Source organism: Apus apus, chromosome 28, assembly GCF_020740795.1.
Source record: "Apus apus isolate bApuApu2 chromosome 28, bApuApu2.pri.cur, whole genome shotgun sequence".
Taxonomy (NCBI): domain Eukaryota; kingdom Metazoa; phylum Chordata; class Aves; order Apodiformes; family Apodidae; genus Apus; species Apus apus.
The window spans coordinates 220,479-237,023 of NC_067309.1; the positions used below are offsets into that span (position 1 = coordinate 220,479).

The 16,545-nt window shown below is 57.4% G+C and overlaps 2 protein-coding genes across 2 annotated transcripts; one reads left to right on the forward strand and one right to left on the reverse strand.

Moving 5' to 3' along the window:
* Nucleotides 1-674: 674 nt before the first annotated feature.
* SHMT2 (serine hydroxymethyltransferase 2) lies at nt 675-5,250 on the forward strand. The gene is made up of 12 exons (XM_051641466.1): nt 675-780; nt 1,730-1,927; nt 2,046-2,125; nt 2,320-2,520; nt 2,604-2,685; nt 2,933-3,055; nt 3,186-3,325; nt 3,524-3,689; nt 3,764-3,863; nt 4,149-4,304; nt 4,547-4,654; nt 4,830-5,250. The coding sequence occupies exons 1-12, from the start codon at nt 757-759 to the stop codon at nt 4,955-4,957; spliced, it is 1,506 nt and encodes a 501-aa protein (XP_051497426.1). The 5' UTR covers nt 675-756; the 3' UTR covers nt 4,958-5,250.
* A 977-nt stretch (nt 5,251-6,227) lies between these two features.
* Nucleotides 6,228-12,673, reverse strand: NDUFA4L2 (NDUFA4 mitochondrial complex associated like 2). Its single transcript, XM_051641467.1, has 4 exons — nt 12,174-12,673; nt 8,535-8,623; nt 6,737-6,797; nt 6,228-6,484 (listed from the first exon to the last, which is right to left on the reverse strand). The coding sequence occupies exons 1-4, from the start codon at nt 12,228-12,230 to the stop codon at nt 6,428-6,430; spliced, it is 264 nt and encodes an 87-aa protein (XP_051497427.1). The 5' UTR covers nt 12,231-12,673; the 3' UTR covers nt 6,228-6,427.
* Between the last annotated feature and the right edge of the window lie 3,872 nt (nt 12,674-16,545).

Below are 16,545 nucleotides of genomic sequence, written 5' to 3' on the forward strand. Positions count from 1 at the left end.
GTGGTGCTAGCAAGCAGCTGAGGCTTTTGTCGTTCCGCAGCCTTGGGAGATGTGCATGTGTGTGCATGTGTGGACACGTGTGTGCACACCAGTCTGTATGTGTGCAAGGGCACCTGTCCAGGTATTTTGGAGCCTTTTTTCCCCATTGGCCCCTCCTGCACTGCTGCGGCGTTGAGGCACCAAACCAAGTCCCTGGTGCCCCATTGAGTACCCATCCCCCGGGGAGGACCCTGCCCAGATTTGCTGCCCCTCACTCAGATGTGCAGCTCCCCCAGCTGCCTGCCACCATTCAGTGAAGAAGAGCTGGCAGGGCCCTCGCTGGGGACTTCCATCACTCTGGCTCTGGGCAGGGGCTTCTTCATATTTTTTTTTAGAAAATTAAAATGGAAAAAAAGTGGAAAATAAAGAAAAACATCGGGAAAAAAAATGGAAAAGCGGTGGACTGTGCTGATGCCAAACCCTCCGCGGCGGGGCGCCCGTCCTCCCGCTGCCCCTTAAGATGGAGGGATGGGAGTAAAGGGGGATGGTGCGGTGGCGTGCGGGGGGTAGGGATGGGATGCGGACAGCACCGCGACTTCGGGGCGCCCAGCTCGGGGTAGGACCCTGCCCCTCCAGTTTCCCGTCGGGGCCCGCGGTGCCGATGGCTCCGCCCGCCCCCCCCCGGCAGCCCTCGCGCGGCGTCGGTGGGGGCGGGGCCCGGCCGGGTAGAAACCGGGGCTGGGACGGAGGCCGGACCTCCCTGCACCGCGGACCGTGATGTGGCCGCTCCGGCTGCGCGGGGTGAGTCTCGGAGCGTGGAAGGGGCTCCCAGCGCCGGGGGGTCCCGGTTCTCGCAGAGGGTCCCGGTTCTCGCAGGGGATCCCGGTTCTCGCAGGGGGTCCCGCTTCCTGGGGTGTTCCGGTGCCTGGGGTACTGGTGGGGGCGTCCCGCTCCCCATGGGGGGTCTCTCCCTGCGTACGCGTTTCTCCCGGTCCCCTTCCTTCCCTAGTGCATCTTTGCTGCCGGTGGGTGTCGGGGTAGCGGCGCCCGGCCCCTCCGGTTGAACAGCGGCCCCCCCCAACCCGGCCACGGCCTCCGCAGACTTTGCGTCCGTCCTAAAGTCCCCGAGCCAGGGCAGCCACTACCGCCGGCCTTGGCCCTTGCCCGGCGACCGCGGCCCCGCGGGTGATGCAATGGAGTGTCAGGAGTTACATCACCCGCGCACCGGCACCGGGCACACCGCCGATGGAGCTGGGGGGGGGGGGTACAGTGCCGATTTCGTGTCCTCCGGGACCCCGGGCTGAGGGGAGCATCGAGCCCCCCGTCGCTGTGCACGGTGCTGGGGGAAGGGATGGGGGGGGAGGGGAAGGTGTGGTGGTGCTGCGAGGGGATCCCCGAAGCATCCCCTGCTGCAGCACCATCCACAACGGGAGGTCACACGTGTGGTCCCACTCGGGCGTGCACACGCGTGGTTTGGCTGCTGTTCCTCCTGCTTCAGCAGAGCTTCTTGGTGGATGCAAGATGCTTCTGCCCTGGCCATGGACTTGGGAGACCTTGTGGGGGGTCCCTGTGTGGTCTTGTGGGGATCCCCATGTGTCCTCCTGGGGGGTGCCACTGGTGGCTGGACACAGAACACTGGGGTCTTGCTCCTGGCACTGTCACTTGCTGGTTCAGGGTGCTTTAGGGGTGAGGGGGCCTGGTACCTGCCTGTGCAGGGTCACAGCCTGTCAGTCCCACATCTTCTGTGCAGGCCCTGCAGCAATGCGCTGGCCAGGTGGCCATCAGCATCCAGCGGGCACAGCATGGCACTGCTGCAGCAGCTGCTACCAGGCATGTGCCTAGCTGGACGGGGCAGGAGAGTCTGGCTGAGAGTGACCCTGAGATGTGGAGCCTGGTCCAGAAGGAGAAGGATCGGCAGTGCCGGGGGTTGGAGCTCATCGCCTCTGAGGTGGGCTATGGGATACTTGGGACAGGGGGTGTGCCCAGTCCTGGGGGCCGGTCCAGGGGTACCCCTGCTCAGGTGGGAGCTCTGCTGCCCTGTCTCTGACCCCCTTTTTTTCCCGCAGAATTTCTGCAGCCGGGCAGCACTGGAAGCCCTGGGCTCCTGCCTCAACAACAAGTACTCAGAGGGGTACCCTGGCAAGAGGTAAAGAGTGGGAGCTGTTTCTGGGGTCAGGAGGGCACTGGAGGCATCGGGGGTCCTTTCACAGATTTAATTTAGCTGTAGGAAAGGTTAAGGGGAGCCCCAGAGCAGGAACAGGGAGGCTGTAATCTTCACCAGGGTCTTCTGTGGGGCTGGTGGTGGGAAGGCTTCCCATAGCCACCTCCCTGCTCTTCCAGGTACTATGGAGGAGCTGAGGTGGTGGACCAGATCGAACTGCTATGTGAACAGCGAGCTCTGGAGGCATTTGACCTGGATCCTGCCCACTGGGGTGTCAATGTTCAGCCCTACTCGGGATCCCCAGCCAACTTTGCGGCCTACACAGCCCTACTGCAGCCCCATGACCGCCTGATGGGGCTGGATCTGCCTGATGGGGGCCAGTAGGTAGTGGGGTGCAGTAGCCTGGGGCCTGATGCTTTCTGGGGGGTCCAGCCTGATACTGCACCTCTGCCTTCCCCTGCAGTCTCACACACGGGTACATGTCGGACATCAAGAGAATCTCAGCAACTTCCATCTTCTTCGAGTCAATGCCCTACAAACTTGATGTGAGCCAAGGGGGCAGGTTTCTGGGGGAGGGTGGGAGCTGCTGGCCAATCTGTTGATGCTGATGGTGTCCCTGGGGTACCCAAGATGCTCTGCCATCCACTGCCCTATCCTTTCCATGTCCTGACCATGTCCTTGTGCCATGGGGTGCTTGGGAGCTGCCCGTGGTTCAGCCAAATGTGCTGTGCCTCGAGCTGGAGGCAGGGAGGTGCATGTCAGCAAGCTGTCCTGTCTGTCCATCCCTTGCAGCCAGCCACGGGGCTGATTGACTATGACCAGCTGGAGGTGATGGCGCGGCTCTTCCGTCCTCGTCTCATCATCGCCGGCACCAGTGCCTATGCCCGCCTCATCGACTACGCTCGTATGAAGAAGGTACAGGCTTGAGAGCTCCATCCCGGGTGACAGGAGCTCTCAAGCCTGCAGTGGCTTCAGGGCAGTCACATCCTACTCGTGGACATGGGGAAAGGGACACCCCATGAATCCCCATGCCCTGCATCTCCAGGTGTGCGAGGAGGTGAAAGCATACCTGCTGGCGGACATGGCGCACATCAGCGGGCTGGTGGCAGCGAAGGCCATTCCTTCGCCCTTTGAGCACGCAGACGTTGTCACCAGCACCACACACAAGACCCTGCGTGGTGCCAGGTGAGGTCCCCATGGTGGGGGAGTGCGAACAAGAGGTTGTGTTTCATAATCTGGCTGGGGCCAGAGCTGAGCGGGAGGGACCTGTGGGAGGGTGGTAGCTGTGTTGGCACTGCCCTGTGGTGCCAGGGGTCCAAGCCCCTGCTCTGGGGTGACTGTGCGCAGGTGGGAGGAGTGGTACCAGCTTTTTCTTGCTGTCAGGTCAGGACTGATCTTCTACCGCAAGGGTGTACGCTCGGTGGATAAGAAGACAGGCAAGGAGACACTCTATGACCTGGAGGACAAGGTCAACTTTGCTGTCTTCCCCTCCCTGCAAGGGGGACCTCACAATCATGCTATTGCTGCTGTGGCTGTGGCCCTGAAACAGGTCTGTGCTGGGGTAATGGGCTCAGGGTTGGGAGTAACCCAGGCCCCACATTGACTTGGTCTGTCCCCTGCCAGGTCAACTCACCAGCTTTCCACCAGTACTGCCAGCAGGTACTGAAGAATGCCAAAGCCATGGCACAGGCCCTGCTCCAGCGTGGGTACACCCTGGTTTCAGGTGATGCATCCTTCCTTGCATTTTTGGGGATAAGGATGGATGAATGAGGCTGCAGTAGGATGCAAGTGGGACCACTTGGTCTTGGTGCCCCTAGGCAGCAGTGGGGACTGTGAGATGGTTGGGGGGGCAGAGAAGGGGGTGCAAGGCAGAGTGGGGCTGGGGAGGTGGAAAGGGCACAGTGCTGCAGAGCAGGGAAGGCGCTGGGATTTGGTGGTGAGAAGAGGGGTTGTTTGGGGGGTGCTTAGGACTGACTGTCACTCCTGACCCCTTTTCCTTGCTTCCCAGGTGGCACTGACAATCACCTGGTGCTGGTTGACCTGCGGCCCAAGGGCATCGATGGTGCACGGGCTGAGCGGGTGCTGGAGCTCGTCTCCATCACTGCCAACAAGAACACATGCCCAGGAGACAAGAGTGCACTCACGCCAGGGGGGCTGCGCTTGGGTGAGGGATGGGTCCTGCTTGGGGATGGGTCTTCCTGCCTCCGTCCAGTCTCTTCCCTGGGGATGGTCCCCAGGCTTTCCCCCTGGCGCATCCCCCCTCTGTTTCACCTCTCTGAGGGCTCCACATGGGAATTTGGAGCCAGTTCCTGTCTTAGAGAGGGGTACAGAACCCCATGTGGAGACCTGTGGTGGGATTGGCTGCTGCAGATGATGCCCCCAGTCCTGATGGGCTCCATCCTCCAGGTGCTCCAGCACTGACCTCTCGCCACTTCCGTGAGGAGGATTTCCAGAAAGTGGTGGCTTTCATTGATGAGGGTATTGCGCTAGCCCTAGACGTCAAGAGCAAAACCAGTGAGTGAGCAAGGCACCCCCTCTCCCTCCTTCCTGGGTGCCAGCCAGCACCTGTGTGTTTGGGGTGTGGATGTGGTGCCCTGAGGTGGTGCCAGCTGTCCTCCCTTGCCTGGGCAGGGACAGGGCTGCTGTAACGTCCCCCCACCCTTCTCACTGTCTTCCTCTCTGTCCCCAGGCAAGCTCCAGGACTTTAAGACCTTCTTGCTGCAGGATGTGGAGACGCAACGCCGCTTGGCTGACCTGCGCCAGCGTGTGGAGACCTTTGCTCGTGCCTTCCCCATGCCTGGCTTCAGTGACCACTGAGCAGAAGTTCTCACCCCTTCTGTCAGGCCAGGGCTACCTGGGAGCAAGGGGAGGCTTAAATTTCCCCCTCTGCATTCCTCCTTCCCCTTCATCCCCCACCAGCACCTTTGGGATCGGCTGAGGTGAGGGGCAGCCCACCCCAATCCTGCTCTCAGTGTTAGGGTACAGAGATGACCCCCAGACCCTGATGGGGGGAGGTACCAGTCCTTGCTCCAGCCTTGTCCCCTCTGCCCAAGCAAGTCTTGCACTTTTCTATGGTAGGCGGGTTGCTAATAAAAGTGAGGGCAGAGCGAGCATGGCTATGCAGAGCTGTGTAGGTGCTGAGCTGGGGTGGGAGAGGTCAATGATAGGGCATTGTGGGGGGACAGTGTCCCTGGGGCCCCTCAGCACTGTGCCAGGGCACTGTGGTTGGAGGCAGAGGCTCAGTTCCTCGTGTTCCCCTGTCCACAGTTGCGCTTCTGTGACCCTGGTGTTTCACTTAGCAGGTTCTGAGGTGGGGGTTTACACTGAGCCCTGGAGCAAGACAGGTACAGTGGGGACAATGTCCCAGGCTCCCCTCCCTGCTGTTCTGCTGCTGTGGGGTGCAGAGGTGCAAGCAAGACCCCTCCTTTGCCCCTTGCTCCCCATGGCACACTGCTTGGCTGGAGGCAGCCCAGCCTCTGGCAGGCCAGGCAGCTGCCTCCCCCCCCGCCCCCCCCCCCCGGCATGTCCCACTCTCCTTGGTCATCTGTTCCGTATTTACTGGCTGAGAGTTCCCCCGCAGGGCCTTGGCCAAAACAAACAGCACCAGGCGCAGCTCCTCTGCCTCTGGCACAGGCCAGGCCCTGGCCCCATGGCATGGCTGGTGAGGAGTAGGGGCTGCCCACGTGTGCAGGACATGCATATACATCTATATGCATGCACATATGACCCCTTCCACCCCACCCAGCTCTTTTCCTCTCCGGAGGGGCTGGGTTGGGACCCAGCGTGGTCCCTAGGCAGTCCCCAGGGTCCTGGAGCGTGGGAGTGTGGAAATGCAGCCCCCAGAGGCCATGAACCGCAGCTTCCAGCAGGACGTGAGCCCCCACCCCAGCCTTTAGGGGGAGGATGTTGAATGTCGCCTGTGTTTATGGGCCTGGGAAAGGGCAAGCATAACCTATTTTGCTGCTTCCCCCACCCCACCCCCCCAATAATTTATTACTCTTCTGTGAGTTTAAAGCAGGCAGGACACAAGGGCGAGCAGCATGCCTGGCAGGGTGGACAGGTATGTTGGTGACAGTGGTCACATCACTGCAGGGTGATGCAGTTTATTGGGGGGGGACACAGCCCCAGAGTTTGGGGGTGCTTGGAAAGCAGCCAGGCCAGTGAATGCAGAAACTTGGAGCTCTGGGGCAGGCAGGAGCCAGGAGGGCTGGTGGGGGCTGCAGCAGCACTGCCAGGGGTGGACATGCTCTCCCCTGACCTTGTGCCGGAGCACATCTCCAGGGCAGCTCAGAAACTGGGACGGTCCTTCTTGAGGCTCTTGTAGTCGGTGGAAACTGCCAGAAACTGGAGAAGGGAGGGACATGAGAGAGGGTTGTGTGCCCCATGACCGTCACTGCAGCGCAGTCTTAGTTGTGACATGGGGGGAACAGTGCTCCCCTCCCTAAATCTGAGTACAAGGAGCTGGAGGGCTCATGCACCTCTGTCCCAGGGCTGATGCCGCCTCTCCCCCTTCCTTGAGGAAAATGCGATGTCTTGCCCTAAACGGCCATTTCCGCGCCCCCAGAGTGCCAGGTCCCCAGTTCACCCAGTGCTCACTTTATACTGGTCCGTGGGGCTCAGCTTATTCCAGGGTTCAGGATTATTTTTTCGATCCCAGCTGTAAGTGATGATGTGCCATCAGTGCCTGTAAGGAGGGTGGGGGGAAAACACCCAATCCCACAGCCCCACCCTTCCCATTTTACCCCCATCAGTGTCCCCAGCCATGGCTCTCTGCAGAAGTAATCCCAGAGGCCATTGTAGCTGCACACCCCAGTTCTGCTGTAGTTGGCAGATGGGGGGCACTGGGTCCTTCCAGCCCCCCTGAGTGAGAAGCTGGGGTGGGAGTCAGGCAGGCTCCTGCCCAGGCTTGTGCCACAGCCAGGACTGGCTCACCCATGCTGCTGGCTGGCCCCCACCCTGGCCTACAGGCCACTGCTCTGGCAGCTGGATGTGCAGGGGTGCATGTTTGCCCCAGCCCCGCTCCCCCACCCGGCACCTCTGCAGGCACTGCCCTGTTCCGGCTGCCTTCTGGCCTTGGCTGCCCTACCTTGCCCCCTTTCCCCAAAAGCCTCCCCACCATAAGCCACACATTGTACCCCCTCCCCTATGTTTTTGGGTGGTGGGCAGAGAAGGTCTTGGCTGCTCTGTTGTGCGTGCCTGCCATGGGCAAGCGGGGACATAGCATCTGTGCAACATTTATGAGTGTGCAAGGCAAAAGCAAAATGCATGGGGTGGCTGGTTTTGGTTAGACGAAGTCTTCCCAAAGAAGACATGTCCAGTCCTGTCCCAGGAGGGGTTGTAGAAGGCCAGCAAATCCGTGGGATGGGACCCTGGAGACAGCAACTCACGTGTTTCCCTGCAATCCTCTGATGTTGGCAAAGAGCAGAATTTTCCATCTGGAAAGATATGTCTGTGTGCGTGCATGCGTGCATGTGTGAAGGGGTGTGTGTGTGTGTGGTGGGTGGCTGTCCTGCAAACGCAGACCCCTGGAGCTGTTTAATAGCCTGCTGTTGTTTTATCCCACTTGACACACGCAAGCACACCCCTGTGCTTCCACCATCAAAGACAAGGTGCCTGGATCTGCTAATTGCTGAGCTAAGTACCCTGGGCAGCTGGCGTCAAATTAAATCAATGAACGTTTTACTGGGAGCAAACAAATATTAGATAGGCATTAGACAGCATGAGGCTGCAAGGACCGTGGGCCACTGAGATACAGGGGAAAAAACAAACCAGCCTTGTGCGCCACAACATGCCTGTCAGTCCTGTGCCACTCCATCCACCCTCTATTCCCCATCGATCCAGCCTCGTATCTCTCTCCCTCTCTCTCCCTCTCTCCCTCTCCCTCCCTCCTTTTCCTCTCCATTCATCCTCACACACTGTTTTTATGCCTGTCCATCCCTCTCTCTCTCCCCATTCCTTCTCCAACCATCCATCCCACTGGTTTCCCATTCCTCTGTCAATCCATCCCTCCCGACACTGTCTTTCCCCTTCACCATCAGTCATATATGGCTTTTATCTGCCTTATCATCTACCCATCCATCCTGCTCCTTTTGGCATCCCCATAACTTCTCTCAGTTTCTCCTGCCAACCTGTAGTTTCATGGCAGCTGTTGCAGTGCCCAGAGAAGCAGGTTGTAGCCCCCCCACCCTCAAGCACGGAGAGGGCAGATGGTGCCCCAGCTTCCCTCACCCTCCTCTGGGCGCCTCTACACCTGGATTTGGCTATCCCCCCCCCCCACTGCTTGTCATGCAGGTGTCGGAGTATATCCAGACCCCTTGTGCCCCCAGGCATCAGCTCAGTCAGCTCCAGGAGAGTGGGACGAGTGAGGGGTGACCAGGGGCACCTTAACCCATACCTGACGTCTGGGCTGTACAGAGCCAGCCTCAGCAAGTAGAGGACAGCACTGCCTAGGCCAACACTGATGAAGCCAATGAGGGGAATGAGCTGCAGAGAGAGAGAGAGAGAAAAATGAAAAATACCCCAATAAAATGAATATTTATCAGGCCGACTGGAGAGTGAAAGGGAGAGCTGACACACCAGGAGATTTACAGGGGAAATATGGCAGAGCAATCCTGTAGCTGGGCTGTGGTACACAGTGTAGCTGTCAGCTTGAGTGACTGAATTAAAAGAGGGCGAGAAAAATCGGCTCATGTTGGAGAGGAATTGGATTTGGAATGAGAAATTACTTTCCCTCTGCCTGCAGCTGCCGAGTGCTGGCGCTGACTGGTGTGGCTGCACTTGCGGGCCTGGGGACCCTCTTCCCAGTGTGCACAGTGGCCCCAGTGAGGGGCTGAGCCTCAGCTAGCAATTCTTCCCCAGACAGTGCCCCTGATCCCTTTGGTCAGGCATTCCATCCCCCTGCAGGGCCAGGTGTCACACCAGCGGCCAAGATGTAGGGTCCACAGTTCTCCAGGACATGGTGACAATGCAGCTTGGGGAGCACTCAGTGCACCCCCCCCAGGAGATGCTGCAGCCCTGCAACAGGCATCCCTGTGAGCAGGAGGTCCCTTTGCCCCTTCCACACACACAGGGGCTTTTAGCGTGCCTTTACAGGGTACCAGATCCATCTTCTTGTCTCCACTCCCCCTCCGCTCGTGCTGGTGATCCCCCAGTGCCCAGGGGGACGTGGCCTCAATCGGAGCTGAGACGAGGCTGCTTTGACCTCCCCCAAATTGCCGCAGCCTCTGTGCCACGGAAGACGGTTTGAGCATAATGAACCTCCCACCATCCTGTGCCCCTGGGAAGGCAAACACGGCTGATGCCTCACAGTGCCCATTAACGCGGCACGGGGAGCGGGGCTGGCGGCACGGCAAGAACTGTGCGTGCAGTTCCCGTTGCCAGCACCTGAGCACCTGGGTTCGTTTTGCAGTTCTGCTTGGCAGCTTGAGCTCTTAGCAAGTGTCTCTGAACCCCTACCTGCCCACACAGCACACAGTGACTCAGTTTCCCCATTTGGGTGAGACTGGGTGGGGGAGTGAGTCTAAAGCATGAAGAAAACAGGCGGTCCAAATCCTTCTGTTCTCTGACAAGCACCTCAATGACCTGCATGGGGAGGGGGTCATCTGGGGAAGACACCTGGGCAGTCAGACGTCCCCCTCCCCAAGTGCTCCCTGCCCAGCCTTCAGTCCTCATCAGGCCTCCCCATCCTTTCCCAATGCCCCCAGCAAAGCCCAGCTCCTGCGCAACGGTGTCCATGCCCCAGCCAAGCAGTGTTCATGCTCATGCTGGTTGATCAAGTGCCCAGCAGATGCCAGCGCCAGTTTGGGAGGTTGGAGGCATCAGCAGATAATGATCTTTTGTGCCGTGTGCGGCTGGGTGCCAAGAGGATCTGGCAGTAGCCACTACCCAACAGCACCGGCTAATCGAGACAAACTCCACAGCATCGGGAATTGTGGTGTCTGTTGGAGGAGATTTGGGGCGACCGGTTCGTCTCACCATCTGTTGCTGACACCTTCAGGGTAATAAATGACTGGGAAGAATTCAGGGTGGGGGAGCTGGGGGAACCACTCATGCAGCAGGTGAGGGGTTCTGGAGCTGCAGGTGCAAGCAGTGGAGCCTGTTCCCCCCCCCCCAAGACATGCACAGAAATAAGACATCTTGAGAGACTGACATAAGGATCAGAGATTGATTAGGCATACGGCGAGTCAAAATGCTGTTTGTGCATTGTTTGCCCTTTAACCCTTATTGTGGGGACCTGTTTGGAGGAATGGCAAGTGCTGCCCTGCTTCCCAGGACCCTTGAAGCCCCCTGGCCAGGCATAGCTGGTCCATGCCACAGCCCAGCTGCTGCCCCAGCCACTCTCAGCACTTCCAGCACTGCCACAGTACTCCCCTGGCATGCCTGGGACGTTAATTGCTGCCAGGCAGGTGGGCAGCCGGGCTGCTGCAGGGGGAGAGTCTATTGCCAGGTGAAAGTGCTGTGGTACCTGCCTGGCAGCAGCTGCAGCTGATCATATGTAATGGATAACATGTCAAAAATTGCCCCAACCTCTGCCAGCAATAATCCTAATTAACACTGCTGACTGCATGCCAAGTACTTCACTTACAGGCCCCCAGGACCACCTCCCCTTTACACATACTGTTCAGCCTCTCTGTGCCCCTCAAGTCCCACACAGCCCTCTTGCATGAGTTGGGGAAACCATGGCAGGCATGAACAGAAAAGACCCAGAGCACCCCATTCTGCACACAGAAACACACAGCAGTGTCCCAAAGATACAGCAGAAGCCCTGGTCTGTGCTGTTAATCCCTCCACTACCACTGAGGAGGTGAAATACACCCAGGCATCCTGGCTGCCCATGCTCCTGATGCTGGCAGCACGCAGGCACCTGCCTTTCCCTGAAAGAACCCAGCGCTACGGTGCCTCCTTCTCTGGCCTTGGCCTCCCCTCCCCTGCCTGAGCTTGCCCGAGCCAGGCATCCAGATTCTCAGCCATGGCTCATCATCCTTTTCAGCCTGGCTGCTCAGCCTTCCCAAACCCAACCGCCAAGACCTTACGTGACCTTCAGCTCAGCATTTGCAGCTTGTTAACCCTCCCCAGGTCCCCAAAGGGAGGGTCCACACTGGGCAGTGGGGACAGGAAAGGGGGGCTCTGGGGACCCCCTGACAAGGCCATGTCCCTGCTGTGGGTGGGCGGGGATCCAGCATGGCAGCAAAAGAGGCTCATCCTGGCAGGGCCTGGACACTTGTCCAGCTGCCCCCATTTCGGTGGGTCTGTTGGTTATGAGGGTTAAAGCGTCTTTGTATACAAAACTCTCAGCTTGAAATTTTGACAGCAGAGGACAGGGACAGATCTGAGCTGAGAGGATGGAAATTGGCACTTCAGTCCCGAGGCTGCCAGCGGGAGTGGGAGGGGGCTTGATTTCCATTCCCATCTCCCCAAATATGCCCCTTGAGCAGTGTGCAGGGGGCAGGACATGGAGCAGCACCCTTCACCCCAGCTGCTGCCTGTGGGAGTGCCTGCCAGGGTAAGTAATAACTGTCAATGTGCTTGAAGCCCAGCCTGGCTCAGCGAAGGAGCCCTGGCCCCTTGGCAGTGCTGGAGGGAGGGAGCAGGTCAGACAGCACAGGATGGTCTCACATCTCCTCAGAAAAGGAGGTTTGGGGACTGCTGGGACCACCCAGCTTACCTGGAGAATGCTTCGAGAGCTGGGAGGACAGCATGAAGGGGAAGCTGGCAAGCAGAACAGCCCTGGGAAGGCACAGGGAGGGCAGAGAAGCTGGACCAGGAGGCTGGGAAGAGGTTTGGAGAGTGGAAGAGGGGTTTGGAGGAAGGTGCAAAGGGCATTGGAGGGCAAGAGGAATGGGGGTGGTGGGAAGGAGGGAGACGGGTGTTGGGAAGCAGGGTTCCTGAGGCACATGGGGAGAGAAGGAAAAGGGCGAGCCTGGATGGACAGGAGCTGCAGAGAGTACCTGTGACAAGGAGAGGGGCAGGAGGATGCAGAGGGATGGAAAGGAACAAGGGAATCCCTGGAGGGAGAGGATGTGGGGTGACTCACTCCGGGGTGCCGCTTCACATGCCGGGAAAACATGGTTCCAAGCAGGGCGCCCTTCATGGCGAGGGTGTGAGGAAGGTCTGGCTGCGATGACAGGCTCCCGAATGCTGTCTGAGGATGGAGGGTGGGCAGGAGATGTGAGGGAGGTGTCTGCAGCAGGGCTGGGAGGGATGGGGCGGGACAGAATGGGGATCCCGGCCAGGGACATCGGAAACTGTAAGGGGAGAGGGAGACTGAGGATTAGGTTCTGAGCCCTGGCTGCACTCTGCCCCTTTCAGCCTCTTCTGTATTGAGCCTAAATGACCAGGTTAACAACGAGCTTTGGGTTTGGACATCTGAGGTCCTCGCATGCTGCTGCACCCCAGACTGCATTCATGCCTCAGTACAAAGGGGTAGTCACTTCCCTCCACATGCAAGTCCTTCACAGGTTGCTCTGCACCTTCCTGCCAGGGCAAATGATGGGTCGTGTGATTTGTTATGAAAACTTTGCCGATGTCTGCTGCCTCCCCTCAGCACCCCCCCCTCCACCCTCCCGTTCATGATAAATGACATAACATCTAATTTACATTTAGCAATGCAAATCTCTCTGGCAGTAACAGATGCTGCTGTACATATGGAAACCAGCTATTTGTATACACTGGCTCTTAACAAAAGACTGGGGAGGTGGCTGGAGTGGGCAGCCGAAAGAAGCAGGCTAGAACTGAGCAGTGAATGGACCCCCCTGACTTTTATCCAGGGGAGGTGGTAATTCTCTGGCAGTGGCAAGAGACAGTACAGCCTCTGTCTAGCCCCCACTGTGCAGCTTTGAATTGGAGCACCCCAGGGAGTCTGCTCTCACACACACACACCCAGAGCCCTGTTGCTGCCCCCAGCCCTGTAGTCCAGTCTTCCTCCCCATCTCAGCACCCTCCAACCTAGCACAGCCCAGTGCCATTGGTGCCACTCCATCCTAACCTCATTTCTTTCAGCAAAGTATAAAAGGACATAGGGGAGAAACTTCTTTGGAGTGTGTGGAAATAAATAAACAAGGTCTGAATTGCAGCCAGCAGCGCCATGTTGAGGCCTTTGTTGATATAATTAGAGTTTTGAAATGGGATTGATTAAGTGCCACTCCCCAAGACAGAGTGCATCCTGCCCTCCGCACAAGCACGTGCGTCCTTTGCTGTGTTCCTCAGACAACAGCTGCTGTGGCACAGGGACGAGTGTGGCATGTGGGGAGGGTGTATGTGTGCGGGGTCACATAGGGGTGTGTGGGAGGGGTTCGTACACACGTGTGTAAGTGGTGGGACTCGTGCAGTGCCATAACCCCTTTGGAGCTCAGCACCAAAGCACTGACCAGGGATCCTGAGGTGTCCAGCAGCACTAGAAGCCTCGGAGATCTGTGGGATCCTGGTGCCATCACAACCAGGTCTGCTTCGGAAAAACCTGTATCTCTGCACCCCAGCCCAATGCAAACTCCAAACTCACTGCAGACAAGCCCAGGACTTCCCCTAGAGATGCAGTGGGATTCCATGCCCACAAAGCCCAGCTGTCTCCATGCTTATTAATGACTGTAATTAAGAGAGTTTAATTCTGTGCCATGCTTCCCTCTTCTGTGGTGATTACAGCGCATGCCCAGCTGCTCAGGAGCCCTCCTGGATAGGCCACCTGCAGCCCCTTGGGAGCTACCATGGTGAGGGGCTCAGCCCTTTGGAGTGCTGGGGAGGGCTCCGGCATGCTCCCCACCCACCCTGGCTCCTGATAGAGACATGATGAACACCAGCATGTAGACACTGCTCCTCTTTCATGACTTCTCCTGGCTGGGACCACACATCTGATGGGTCAGCACTTTTGGGGAAGAGCAAGACAGCCCACAAATACTTCTAGAGAGAGAAGAATTCCAGGAGCTGATCTCAAGAAGCAGGCACCTGCAAATGTAGAGTGATACATATATGTGCATCTAACCAGCGCTGTGCTCACCTACATATGCATGCCAGTGGCACATGCCTGCCTGCACAGTTACACATACCTGCACACACGTGTACAAACACCTGTGCAAATGCACATGGACGTATGGATGCCTTTATAAGCATACATATGGTTGCACATGCACATACACACAAACGCATGTGGTGAGGTGCACACACGTGTGCTGGTGTAGTCTCTGGCTCCCTGCAAGGGCTTGTGAGGAGCTGCCCCCGCAAGGTGGGAATCTGAAAAGACAAGTGGGGTGGGGGGCGGGACTGGAGAGAGCTGCAGGGCCTTGGTGTCTCCACTCACAGCTGTTGTGGCGTGTTATTTTACAACCACTCCAAAAATATTATTCAAGATGAAGGAGAATCACGGCTGCTGCGAGCGAGCGCAGGGCCGTCGTGGGGAATTTATCATTCTGAATTGGGTGCCCCCTTCACAACGCCACAGTGATGAAGTGCTTCATTAATGGGAGATGCTGCAGCTTGGGGCTGAACGTGCCTGCACCTGAGCATGCAATTTCCTGACTCGCAGCCGTGGCACTCAGCCCCTCCCGATCTCCATACAGCCCCCGAGCCACCCAAACAGCCTCCTCGGTCCACACAGCCCCATTGCATGTGGCACTGCCCCACGGTTCACAGCCTCCCTGGCCCCACAGCTGGCACCTGCTTGTTGTGTCCCCCCAGTCCTGGGAGGAGCTGCCCTGAACCTTTTTCTGGTGGTAACACAGGGTCATCCCTTGCTGCTAACAGGGACCTTTCCCTCCTTAAGGCTCTGCTCATGCTGAAGCTGTAAATCTCACTGGATTTTGGCAGGGCACAATGGAAACCATAATAAAAAATTCATACCAACTAAAGCAAACAAACAATAAACAAACAGCCAATAATTAAATGGTGAATTAATGGGATATATTTCATAGCCCCACAGAGACACACTGCAGGACAAGCCCCAGCAGAGGGAGAAGCATCCTCCCAGTACCTAGCCTCTCCTTGGAAGAGAAGTGCAGTCCTAGCCCTCAGAGCTGCTGCCTGGGACCCCTTGGCTGCACCCCAGTGCATGACTGGTCCAGCAGGAGCTGGTGAGGCTGGGCAGCTCTAGTGTGTCCATGAAGGGCATCACATGCCAGCGCTATTTTGACAGGTCATATAATGGTGGAGCAACCACTACCCTTCCTTCCTGCCAGTCATGTGCACATAGTGCTGGGATTGTCCCACTTCCCCTCACCTTAGGCTAGTGTGTGATGTCATGCTGTAACCATTGACTCAGATCTCCTTTCCCTCCCACACAGGTAGGGAAGGAAGGGGAGAAAAAGAGAGAGACTTTACTGGACCGAAAACTGAACTACAAAGCTTTATTTAAACACTAGTGATAAGAGAAAAGGTATACAATTATATACAAATGTATTCAGGAAATGTACAGAACCCCTGTTGCCTCCCCCCACCCCCAGCAACTCCCACAGCACTCTCCTTAGCTGCAAACAGTCCCGAAAAGTCCTGGAGCTGCCAGAGAAACTGTAGAGTTATGAGAGTCAGGGGAGCTCAAGCTTAGGGGTTAATGGCGATGAATGGGCAGAGTCCTCCCTGGATGCCAGCCATGGATGGAAGAAAAGGGAAGAAGAAGCAGGAAGCAGTTGTCTCTGATCTTCCTCTGAGCTTACGTAGATATATGGAACGGAATATCTCTGGCCAATTTTGCTGTCTAATTCAGCCTCCTTCGGGGAGGTTACAGATCTCTCTGTAGTGCCTGAGCCGGCAGAGTACAGATGTGACCTTGGAGACCCAGCAGTTAGAAAAACATTCCAGCTCTTATCAGCCCAAGCTGGGACACTTTGCTACTAGTTAAAAGTAAGCTTACTGAAGGAAAAAAAAAACCAAACACAAACAGTAAAAGGAAAAGTGGCTTCATCCTAGTTCAAACCAGGACACATGCCCACCCCATGACACCACAATCTCCCCCTCACTCTTGCCCAGGCCATAATGTGCCTCTGAGCACACCTGCCTACCACCACCCAGGGGCTGGCCCTGGCACCACCCTTCAAGACCTGCTCTTCCTTTTCTGGTTCCATAGCTGCCAGCCTCAACAGTGTGCTGGGTTCTGAGAGGGGTAGGGGTGACCCCCACTGCAGCCCCCCCATAGCCACAGAGGGCAGGGGCTGCAGGACGGGAGCCTTGGCAGGGAGGGTCTGGGGAGACAGCATGGAGGTCAGCTCTACCAGGGCTGCTGTCACACCAGGAGGCGTTTCCTGGAACCATCCCCGCAATTAACCACCAACTTGGTCCCATCCTGCAATATTGATTTTTTTTTTCCCATGGTTTTCTGAAGAAAAGCCCAAGCCCAGATTTGTGATTTCCAAAGCCTCTTTTATAAATAACCAGGGTCACCAGCTGCCAATTACTGTAATGCTGCCTTGATACAATTTAATAAA

Coding starts and splice junctions, on each gene's coding strand:
- SHMT2 (XM_051641466.1), top strand. CDS start 757: ATGTGGCCGCTCCGGCTGCGCGGG. Junction 781..1,729: donor GGCCGCTCCGGCTGCGCGGG/GTGAGTCTCGGA, acceptor TCTTCTGTGCAG/GCCCTGCAGCAATGCGCTGG. Junction 2,126..2,319: donor GAGGGGTACCCTGGCAAGAG/GTAAAGAGTGGG, acceptor CTGCTCTTCCAG/GTACTATGGAGGAGCTGAGG.
- NDUFA4L2 (XM_051641467.1), bottom strand. CDS start 12,230: ATGAAGGGCGCCCTGCTTGGAACCATGTTTTCCCGGCATGTGAAGCGG. Junction 8,624..12,173: donor ATGTGAAGCGGCACCCCGGA/GTGAGTCACCCC, acceptor CTCTCTCTGCAG/CTCATTCCCCTCATTGGCTT. Junction 6,485..6,736: donor GCCCCACGGACCAGTATAAA/GTGAGCACTGGG, acceptor TCCCTTCTCCAG/TTTCTGGCAGTTTCCACCGA.